This window comes from Somniosus microcephalus, chromosome 2 (assembly GCF_052327205.1).
Source record: "Somniosus microcephalus isolate GS21.2 chromosome 2, FLI_Smic_1.0, whole genome shotgun sequence".
NCBI lineage: Eukaryota > Metazoa > Chordata > Chondrichthyes > Squaliformes > Somniosidae > Somniosus > Somniosus microcephalus.
Genome location: NC_140988.1, coordinates 361,765,553 through 361,777,160, shown reverse-complemented (window position 1 = coordinate 361,777,160; position 11,608 = coordinate 361,765,553). Strand labels below are relative to the sequence as shown.

The following is an 11,608-nucleotide window of genomic DNA, read 5'->3' as shown; positions in this document are numbered from 1 at the left end:
CAGCTCTGATTATATTTGGACCATAAAGAGTTGGCCAAAGCCTGCCCAAAACTTGCTCTGCAAAGGAAGTGAAAAATCATCTTTACAAGGATAACTTCCATTTATGTACCATACTTTTCTCTAGCAATTGTGTTCTCTATGGAGAGACACTTACACATTTAAATTTATGGAAACCAGAAAGTGACCCAACTTGCCAATGGAAGAACACATTCATCACTGAATATAGTAGAGCCAATGATGAGGCCTCCATAGCACTATAGAAGTCCACAGTAGTGAATTAGCAGTGACCAGTCATACCACGGATTATTGCACAAGCTTTATTTTTGCAATTATAATGAACTACAAGCGATCATCTTCAGATTGAGGCTCTTGAATTCTTTTGCTTATCCGCTTGTAAACAACATTTCCAAAAGTTATTGTCTGAAAGAAAAGACAAGGTAGATGTTAAGCTTTTCAGCTATATTGGTGTAAAGTGGTAATCTATATTCAGGCTTCAAAACCCACTATTACAGGCACAAGGCCAAGTGTCTGTGCAAAATCCTTAACTGTGAAAATTGCAACAAATCATCAATACAGACTGATTTACTTTAGACAAGAAAATAGTATTGCCATCACCAAATCCCCCACCATCAATATCCTGGGGTCACCATTGACCAGAAACTTAACTGGACCAGTCACAAATACTGTGGCAACAAGAGCAGGTCAGAGGTTGGGTATTCTGCAGCAAGTGTCTCACCTCCTGACTCCCCAAAGCCTTTCCACCATCTACAAGGCACAAGTCAGAAGTGTGATGGAATACTCTCCACTTGCCTGGATGAGTGCAGCTCCAACAACACTCGAAGCTGGACACCACCCAAGACAAAGCAGCCTGCTTGATTGGCACCCCATCCACCACCTTAAACAAACATTCACTCCCTCCACCACCAGCGTACCATGGCTGCAGTGTGTACCATCTACAAGATCCACTGCAGCAATTCACCAAGGCTTCTTTGGCAGCACCTCCCAAATCCACAACCTCTACCACCTAGAAGGACAAGGGCAGCAGGCCCATGGGAACACCACCACCTCCAAGTCACACATCAGCCTGACTTGGAAGTATATCACCAATCCTTCATCATTGCTGGGTCAAAATCCTGGAACTCCCTCCCTAACAGCACTGTGGGAGTACCTTCACCACAGACTGCAGCGGTTCAAGGCAGCAGCTCACCATCACATTAAGGGCAATAAATGCTGGCCTTGCCAGCATCACCTGCTATCATGAATAAATATTTAACAGAATGTATAAAAGGAGGCCATTTCTATACATGGTGACTGGACCTTACTCATTTTCCCCAGAGACATTAAAGCTGTTGGATTGTCAAAAACCCAACTCATTCTTCATTAATGCCCTTTAGTGGGAAGGAAACTTGCTATCCTTACTGTCTGGCATATTTGGCAGCACCTTCCAAACTGGTGACCTCCACCACCTAGAAGGACAAGGGCAGCAGGTGCATGGGAACACAGTCAAACAACATCCTGACTTGGGACATATATTGCCATTCCTTCATAGTCACTGGGTCAAATTCCTGGAACTCCCTACCCAACAGCATTGTAGGGGCACCTTCACCACACAGACTGCAGTGGTTCATGAATGCAGCTCACCAGCACCTTCTCAAATGCTGGCCTTGCCAGTGATGCTCACATCAAGATAAAAAGGGCAAATGGAATTTTTAAAGATAAAACTGGGGTATGCCACCTGATTTCCAGGGTGCATGTAGTGGCACCCCTCAGCAATCCATTTATGATACAATGCCATGTGGCTCATCTCCCCTCAACTATCATTTTGCAGTGATCTTCATCAAACCGCATTTATTACATATTTTTCCAATTGTGGGCTACCATTCCCCTAATTTGACATGTTACTTGCTGCTCATTGTACTACACCAGTGAGGCTATTACTGGCAAACAGAAGAGGCCAGTAATCTGCAGGTGATCATCTTAATTGAAACTTACATTGGTCATCTGATCTCCATTGAATTCTGCAACAGAGGTAATGCCTTTTGTGTTCACTACTAGTTTATTCCCTCCTTCCAGGGTCATTACAGCCTATGCAAACAATAAAACCATGGGAGTCAAATATATTTAAAAAGGAGGCTCAATAGTTCTAAGCATTCATTGTGCAAGTTATACTGGACTAAACAGCTTAATAAAGATTGCAAGTACATCAGTTAGACAGGAGGCCGTATTTCAAAAAGTGACTTATCAAAAAAAAAACTTACCCAACAGGAAAACTAGTTAGTTAAATTATATAGGCATTCCACAAGTTCATCACCTCCCAAACACTAGGTTACATTACCTTGACCTTCTCTCCTGCAGGAGTTTCCACATGTGTCTCTTGCCCAAGGGTAAAGTTATTGACGAGCACTTGACTGCCAGTTTGGATAGCAATGATGAAGTCGTCTCCATTTTGGACAATTTTAGTAACACTCTTGAGGTCTTTGATTTTTTCAATCAGGTCCTCTGGGATTCCTGGAAAGTGCAAGAGGGACCACACAGTAGTAAACACTGCTTAGATTATAGATACACTCATGATTAAAAAAAAAAGGAAACAAATTAGTTCAATTGGTCAGTGAGTTGGTAATGAGGTCCTAAAAGCTGAATATAGGGAGTTAGGAGGTAAATTAAAAAATAGGACCTCAAAAAGGTAGTAATCTCAGGATTGCTACCAGTGCCACATGCTAGTCAGAGTAGAAATAGAAGGATATTTCAGATGAATACGTGGTTAGAGGAATGGTGCAACAGGGAGGGATTAACGTTCCTGGGACATTGGAACTGGTTCTGGGGGAGGTGGGACCAGTTCAAACCAGACAGTTTGCACTTGGGCAGGGCTGGAACCGATGTCCTAGGGGGAGTGTTTGCATGTGCTCTGGGGGAGGGTTTAAACTAAGATGGCAGGGGGTTGGGAAACTGAGCAGGGGGACCGAGGAAAGGGAAACAAGGATAAAAGCAAGAGAAAAACCAAAAGTGGCAGTCAGAGAAATCAACCATGGCCACAGTAAATAATTATAATAGGTCTAAGAGCATTAAAAAAATAAGCCTGAAGGTTTTGGTGTCTTAATGCGAGGAGCATTTGTAATAAGGCGGATGAATTGGCTGCGCAAAGAGGTAAACAAATAGGATTTGGTTGGGATTATGGAAACATGGCTCCAGGATGGCCAAGGCTAGGAACTCAACATCCAGGGGTATTTGATATTCAGGAAAGATAGGCAAAAAGGAAAAGGAGGTGGGGTAGCATTACTGGTTAAAGGAGGGATTAACAATTGTAAGGAAGGATATTAGCTCTGATGATGTGGAATCTGTATGGGTAGAATAGAGAAATACCAAGGGGCAGAAAACATTAGTGGGAGCAGTATATAGACCTCCAAACAGTAATGCGGAGGTTGTGGATGGTATTAAAAGGGAAGTTAAAGAAGCGTGCAATAAGGGCACAGCAGTCATCATGGGTGACTTTAATCTACATATAGATTGGGCTAACCAAATTAGTAATACTGTGGAGGAGGAATTCCTGGATCAATGTCAAGGAACCAATCAGAGATCAAGCCATCTTAGACTGGGTATTATGTAACGAGAAAGGATTAATTAGCAATCTTGTTGTACAAGGCCCTTTGGGTCGGAGCGATCATATGATCGAATTCTTCATTAAGATGGAGAATGAAGTAGTTGACTCAGACTAGGGTCCTGAATTTAAATAAACGAAACTACAATGGTCTGAGGCGCAAGTTGGGTAGGATTGATTGGGGAATGTCACTCAGGGTTGACGGTGGATAGGCAATGGCAAACATTCAAAGACTGCATGGATGAACTACAGAATTTGTTCATCCCGGTTTGGCATAAAAATAAAACAGAAAAGGTGACTCAACTGTGGCTAACAAGGGAAATTAGGGCTAGCATAAGATCCAAGGAGAGGACATATAAATTGGCCAGAAAAAGCAGTAATCCTGAGGATTGGGAGCAGTTTAAATTTCAACAAAGGAGGACAAAGGGATTAATTAAGAAGGGGAAAATAGAATAGTGTAAGCTTTCAGGGAACATAAAACTGACTGTAAAAGCTTTTATAGATATGTGAAGAGAAAAAAAAAATTGGTGAAGTCAAGCATAGGTCCCTTGCAGGCAGAATCAGGGGAATTTATAATGGGGAACAAAGAAATGGCAGACCAACTAAATACATATTTTGGTTCTGTCTTCACAAAGGAGGACACAAATAACCTCCCAGAGATGCTGGGGAACATAGGGTCTGATGAAAGGGAGGAACTGAAAGAAATCAGTATTTGTAGGGAAATGGTGTTTGGGAAATTGATGGGATTGAAGGCCGATGAATCCCCAGGGCCTGATAATCTACAACCTAGGGTACTTAAGGAAGTGGCCCTTGAAATAGTAGAAGCATTGCTGATCATCTTCCAACATTTGATGGAATCTGGAACAGTACCCATGGATTGGAGGGAAGCTAATGTTACCCAACTATTCAAAAAAGGTGGTAGAGAGAAAACGTGGAATTACAGACCAGTATGCCAGACATCAGTAGTGGGGAAAATGCTAGCGTCCATTGTAAAAGATGTAATAGCAGAGCACTTGGAAAACAGTGACAGGATTGGACAAAGTCAACATGGATTCACAAAAGGTAAATCGTGCTCGACTAATCTACTGGAATTTTTTGAGGATGTAACTGGTAAAATAGAGAAGGGAGAACCAGTGGATGTGGTGTATCTGGACTTTCAGAAGGCCTTCGATAAGGTCCCGCATAAGAGATTAGCGTGTAAAGTTAAGGCACATGGGATTGGGGGCAAGGTATTGACTTGGATAGAGAACGGGTTGGCAGACAAAGCAAAGAGTTGGAATAAATGGATCTTTTTCCAAGTGGCAGGCAGTGACTAGTGGGGTACTGCAGGGATCCGTACTTGGACCCCAGCTATTTCACAATATATATTAATGATCTAGACAAGGGAACTAGATGTAATATCTCCAAGTTTGCAGACAACAAAGCTGGGTGGGCGCATGTGCTGTGAAGAGGATGTCGAGAAACTCCAGGATGATTTGGACATGTTGGGTGATTGGGCAGAAACATGGCAGATGCAATATAACAGATAAATGTGAGGTTATCCACTTTGGTGGCAAAAACTGGAAGGCAGATTATTATCTTAATGGCAATAGATTGGGAGAAGGGGAAGTGCGACGAGACCTGGGTGTCCTTGTGCACCAGTCGCTGAAGGTAAGCATGCAGGTGCAGCAGGCGGTTAAGAAGGCAAATGGTATGTTGGCCTTCGTAGCGAGAGGGTTTGAGTACAGGAACAAGGATGTCTTGCTGCAGTTGTACAGGGCCTTGGTGAGACCACATCTTGAGTATTGTGTGCAGTTTTGGTCACCTTATCTGAGGAAGGATGTTCTTGCCATGGAAGGAGTTCAGCGAAGATTCACCAGGCTGATACCTGGGATGGCAGGAATGACGTATCAGGAGAGTTGGGTCAATTGGGCTTGTACTCACTAGAGTGTAGATGAATGAGAGGGGATCTCATTGAAACTTATAAAATTCTGTCAGGCCTGGACAGACTAGATGCAGGAAGGATGTTCCCGATGGTTGGAGTCCAGAACCAGGGGTCACAGTCTAAGGATAAAGGGTAGGCCATTTAGGACAGAAATGAGGAGGAATTTCTTCACCCAGAGTGGTGAACCTGTGGAACACTACCACAGAAGGCAGTGGAGGCCAGTTCATTAAATATATTCAAGAAATATATCCAACTCCTTCTTAAGGCTAAAGGGATCAAGAGGTATGGGGAGAAAGCAGGGACCAGGTACTGAATTTGGATGATCAGCCATGATCGCATTGAATGGCGGAGCAGGCTCGAGGGGCCGAATGGCCTACTCCTGCTCCTATCTTCTATGTTTCTAATGGAGGGCATACATTGATCTGAAAGCAAAATTTAAAAAAATTCAAAATTTCAGGGCTATGGGGAAAGAGCAAGCAAGTGGGATTAATTGGATAGCCCTACCAAAGTGCGAACATAGGCACGATGGGCCAAGTGGCCGCCTCCTCTGCTCGATTCCAACCATCAAATGCCCCATCTGAAAGATTGTGGAAGCAGGCTCCATAATGGCTTTTAAAACCAAAAAGTAGATAAATATTTGAAAGAGGGACAAAATAGATAGCAGAGAGCTAGCACAGGTGCATTGGACCCAATTGCCAAAGTGATGTCAAATTCTATAATGCAATGGGTTCTCAGATATACATCCGAGACAAATTACCTGACAACAAAGTACAAGTGCTTAATGCAATACAGTGCTCCATGTCATTTACATGAGCTTACCTAGAGCTTTCATAAATAATTCCACATTTTCCTGGCTCTCAAGTTCATACTGTCCACTGAAGTCCATGATAGATGCTCAGCATTCAGAGAAGCAGGGTTTGCTTTGTACAGATTCCTTTACCTAAATGCAAAACCAGTCAATTCAGAGTCAGAATGGTAACAACCACAGAAGGAGGCCACTCAGCCTGTGCCAGCTCTCTGCAAGAGCGCTTCAGCTAGTCCCACTCCCCTGTAAATATTTTTCCCCTTCAAGTACTTATCCAATTCCCTTTTGAAAGCCACGATTGAATCTGCCTCCAGCACCCTTTCAGGCAGTGTATTCCAGATCCTAACCACGGAGTAAAATTTTTTCCTCATGTCACCTTTGGTTCTTTTGCCAATCACCTTGAATCTGTCTTCTGGTTCTATAGACCCTTCCACCAATGGAACAGTTTCTCTATCTACTCAGTCTAGACCCCTCATGATTTAGCACCTCAAATCTCCTCTCCCAAGGAGAACAACCCCAGCTTCTAGTCTATCCACTATCTGAAGTCCCTCATCCCTGGAATCATTCTCAAATAGTTTCTGCACCCTCCTTCACATCCTTCCTAAAGTGCAGTCCCCAGAATTAGACAATACTCCACTTGAGGCAAAACCAATGTTTTATAAATGTTCATCATAACTTCCTTGCTTTTGTACACTTGCCTATTTATGAAGCCCAGGATCCCATGTGCTTTTTTTTTTTTTAAAACTACTTTCTCAACCTGCCCTGCCACCTTCAATAATTGTGCACATACCCCCAGGTCCCTGTTCAAGCACCCCCTTTAGAATTGTTCCTTTTAGTTTATACTGCCTCATAGTTCTTTCTACAGAAATGTATCACTTCTGCATTCAATTTCATCCACAAGTCCACCCATTTCACCAGCCTGTCTGTCTCGGTCTTCTTGAAGTCTTATTATCCTCCTCACTGTTCACTATACTTCCAAGTTTTGTCACATCTGCCAATTTTCAAATTGTGCCTTGTACACTCAAGTCCAAGTAATTAATATACATCAAGAAATGCAGTAGTTCTAGTACCAACCCCTGGGGAACACCACAGTATACCTTCCTCCAGTCTGAAAAACAACCACACCACTGCTCGGTTTCCTGTCACTTAGCCAATTTTGTATCCATGCTGCCACTGTCCTTTATTCCATGGGCTTCAACTTTGCTGGCAAGCCTATTATGGCACTTATTAAAAGCCTTTTGGAAGTCCATGTACACCACATCAACCACATTGCCCTCATTAACACCGTTACCTTATCAAAAAAACCATCAAGTTAGTAAATTTGATTTTCTAGCTGTGGGCAAAGTACTCCTTGTACATTTTTAAATGTACAGAGTGTTAACATGCAACTAGGAGAGACTTCACACAACCCCAAGTCACCAAACTGACCACAGCACTACTATTTCTGCAATCAGAGCTATGCTTTGCACATCATAGATTACAGCACCAGAAGTGACTCTGCAGTCCACCAGGTAGGTCAAAGAACAAATCGCCTCAAAAATCAAACTCAGTTTCCTTCAAATATTTAAGCCCAAAGTCTGTGCACCGTCTCCAAATTCTAATACATGTCCCTGGTTCTAACACTCAATGCAATCTCAAAGTATTGAGGGTTCAATTTAACTTCTCCAAAGAATCGTGAACATGGCACTTGAGCCTTCTCTTCAATGCTATACTCAAGTGTAAATCTGGGGTAAGAGCCAAGCCAGCACCATCCCTGCTAGTCTCGCCACTTTGGTTTGACAACCACATCATGTAAATCCACTGAAGTCAAGACATGGCCAGGGGGTCCGTTGAGACTTCTGGGGGGTAGTAACAATACTTTATTCAATTTAAGGTGAGATCTTCCCTTCCTGCTTGCTAAACATTTGAATAATCTGCACATGGCTGGATGCACATGTATGAGATTTTACTTCAGGAGCCAAGCAATGATAGTTCTACTGAATATAGCCTTCGACAACTGGCCTTGTCCCTACAGAGGGCCAACAGCAGTGCTCCTAGCATTGATCTGTGGTACTCTGCAAGCGAGCCATTGTCTTGATAACACAGCTCTACTCAACCACCAATTGCATTAGTTTTCAACCCATCTCCAAAGCTTGCCCATTTGTTCCTACTTGCAAACTAATCATGTGTGGCACAGGATCAAAAGTTTTGCTGGATTTAAACAGCACACCCACAATTCCCAATTGTCAACAATGTCAGTCATTTCCCTTAACTTCAATAAATTTAAGACCTCCCTCCCATAAATCCGTGTAGCCACTTCATGAACACAAGAACTAGGAGCAGGCCATATGGCCCTTCCTCATCTGCTCCACCATTAAATAAGACCATGACTGATCTTCAACCTCAACCAACTCCACTTTCCTACTCAATCCCCATACCCCTTGATTAGATCCCTAGAGTCCAAAAGTCTAGCTATCTTGGCCTTGAATATACAACTCAGCATCCACAGCCCTTTGGTGTAGAGAATTCCAAAGATTCACAACCCACTGAGTGAAGAAATTCCTCCTCATCTCAGTCTTAAATGGCTGACCCCATATCCAGAGACAATGCCCCCTAGTTCTAGACACTCCAGCCACAGGAAACAACCTCATCATCTACCCGGACATACTACCCCCTCAATCATATGTTTCAATGAGATCAGCTCATTCTTCTAAAACTAGAGTATAGGCCAAATCTGCTCCATCTTTCCACAAGACAACTCTCCAATCCCAGGGATCAATCTAGTGAACCTTTGTTGCACCGCCTCCAAGGTTAGCAAGTCCTTTCTCAGAAAAAGGAGACCAAAACTGTGTACAGTACTCCAGGTGGGGCCTCAAATCCCTGTACAATTGTAGCAAGACTTCCTTACTCTAGTACTCCAACACCCTTGGAATAAAGACCAACATGCCATTTGCCTTTTCAATTGCTTGCTGCACCTGCATACTGTTTCCTGTACAAACATTTAAGTTCCTCACCATTTAAAAAATATTGTTTTTCTATTCTTACCAAGTGAACTTATATAGCACCTTTAACATAGTAAAACATCCCAAGGCCCTTCACGGGAGCATCAAAACAAAAAATTTGACACCGAGCCACAAGAAATTAGGGCAGGTAACAAAAACTTTGGCCAGAGGGGTAGGTTTTAAAGGAGCATCTTAAAAAAGGAGGAAAGAGGTAGAGGCAGAGAATTAGAGCTTGGGCAACAGAAGGCACAACCTTAATACTCCATCTGCCACCTGGTTTCCCACTCACTTAACCTGTCTATATCCCTTTACAAGCTTAGTGTCCTCCCGACAACTTACTTTCCCACCTAGCTTTGTATTGTCAGCAAACTTGGATATATTGCACTCGGTCCCTTCAATCACAGCTAGATGCGTCATTATCACTTGGGGTTATTTTGAATACTTGCCCCCAGAACAGAACTACCTGTAGTTCCTTGTGTTAATTTAATACCTTTTTTTGTAAAAAAAAAAGTGTCCCAATCCTCAGGCAATACATTTCTAATGTCTCCCCGAATATAATGACAAGTACATCACTACAATGGACCCTAACACCCACAGACATGAAATTTATCACCGATTTAGGGACAAGTTTCAGTTAAAACATTATCTAAAGAACAGCATTATAATCTACACTGGATTAATTCAAAGTTTCCTAATTCATATTGGCTAACTTGATTGCAGGGAGGAGCACCATGAAGTGAAGAGAACTAAAACACCTTTAACATAGTAAAATATCCCAACGTGCAAAAGACAATTTAAATTGCAAGTAGCCTGGCATTTATTGTGGAAAGATTACAGGGAGAGAGAGAGAGGACAAAGTAGTAAGACAAGCATTTAATTCCAGGGATCTTTCAACTGTACTAGAGAAATTATGGGTCAGTGACAATTTAGCAAATGTTAACTGTATGATGATTTGAACAAATGCAACATTTAACATTCTGATCAAAAAAGTAATACAATTAGACATGGCTTGAAGATGTAGATTTATTCAACTTAAAACCAAAAGCTAACAACCCAGAAAAATATTTCCCCCCTACACTAAATCAATACTGGATTAGAAGACATAATCCAGTTCCTTTGAGTCACAATCCAGTTCCTTTGAGTCACATGAACCAACATTAAAGTGACAATTTAGTCCACAAGTAAAAGACCAAAATAGATTTATTGATATATTCCATTAAAAAAAACCTCGTGCCATATACTTCATCAAAAAAAAATCAAACACTGAATACCAAGATACAGTAGATTTACTATGTCAGAGGCAGCATTAAACTAGCTCCTATAATTACACAACTCGCCTTAAAAGAATAAGGTTTGCATAAAAAATGCTCTCATGAACTCAACTCCATCATTCCAAGTAATTACAGGTTTTCCCCAACAGCAGCTTTTAGCTTTTCAGTTATCCCCAAGAGCCATTGGAATTTTATCCAGATAGTACAGGAGAATTTGTAGCAATAAAGATAGATGAAGTCATTTTCTACAAACAAGAAAGCAATGTAAACCTGTTGTTCGGCTTCATTTAGTTCCAACCAACAAACCACAATCAACTATAAAGGACCAAATGACCACAAAAAGCCTTTTTATAACTGGGGGAAGGAAGGTTAACCAAAATATGCAGGCAAGATTTAAGCAAAACCTTTTAACCGATACCTTAAAAAAAAATAGATAGACTAGTAGAAATGAACCCCAAGGGACAATTTATGGGAGCTACATCTGGGCAGTCAGTTGGAATTCAGGAGAAAATGAGGGCCTGTTAATTGAAATCATGATATTTCCAGAGGAATGCAGAAAAGGATCTCCGTGGTTCAACCATAACAATCAATTCTGGTTAAACTTTAATTAATAAAATCAATTGGTAAACGATCCTCCAGACTATTGAAGGCAATTGGTTTATCCTACCATCAATCTACTCAATTGTCAACTCAACTTCAAAACTGTCCTATTTTACCTGAGGGTGATGAATGGTGGTGCCACCAGAATAACGACAAGCACCTCCAAGGAAAGAGATGTCACTAATAAAGATTGTACAACCTATCTAAATGAACAGTGAATGCCAGGAATAAAAAATAAATGACAATTTTAATATTTGGGTCAATGAAGCAGTTGTTGTCCTGTGGTGCCCACTAGTCGTGGTAGATACATGGTTGTAATCGACAGTTACCCCCTCATACTCCAAAGATCTAAACATGGGCTAGCAGCCTGAGAGATCTTCCCTGGCAATCTTGTGGATCGTGGCCTTATGTACAGTTGGCTTCATCACACCC

At 41.8% G+C, this 11,608-nt stretch overlaps 1 protein-coding gene across 2 annotated transcripts; it reads right to left on the bottom strand.

The window, feature by feature from the left end:
• Positions 1-303: 303 nt before the first annotated feature.
• On the bottom strand, positions 304-11,069 carry LOC147123729 (fatty acid-binding protein 1, liver-like). 2 transcript variants are annotated; one of them, XM_085975550.1, is made up of 5 exons: positions 10,995-11,069; positions 6,339-6,459; positions 2,336-2,508; positions 1,993-2,085; positions 304-420 (listed from the first exon to the last, which is right to left on the bottom strand). In XM_085975550.1, exons 2-5 carry the CDS (start codon positions 6,403-6,405, stop codon positions 340-342), a joined length of 414 nt encoding a protein of 137 aa, XP_085831676.1. In that variant the 5' UTR covers positions 6,406-6,459; positions 10,995-11,069; the 3' UTR covers positions 304-339. The 2 variants fall into 2 exon arrangements, with proteins under 2 accessions (XP_085831676.1, XP_085831675.1); XM_085975549.1 differs by lacking the exon at positions 10,995-11,069 and adding an exon at positions 10,847-10,987.
• Positions 11,070-11,608: the final 539 nt, after the last annotated feature.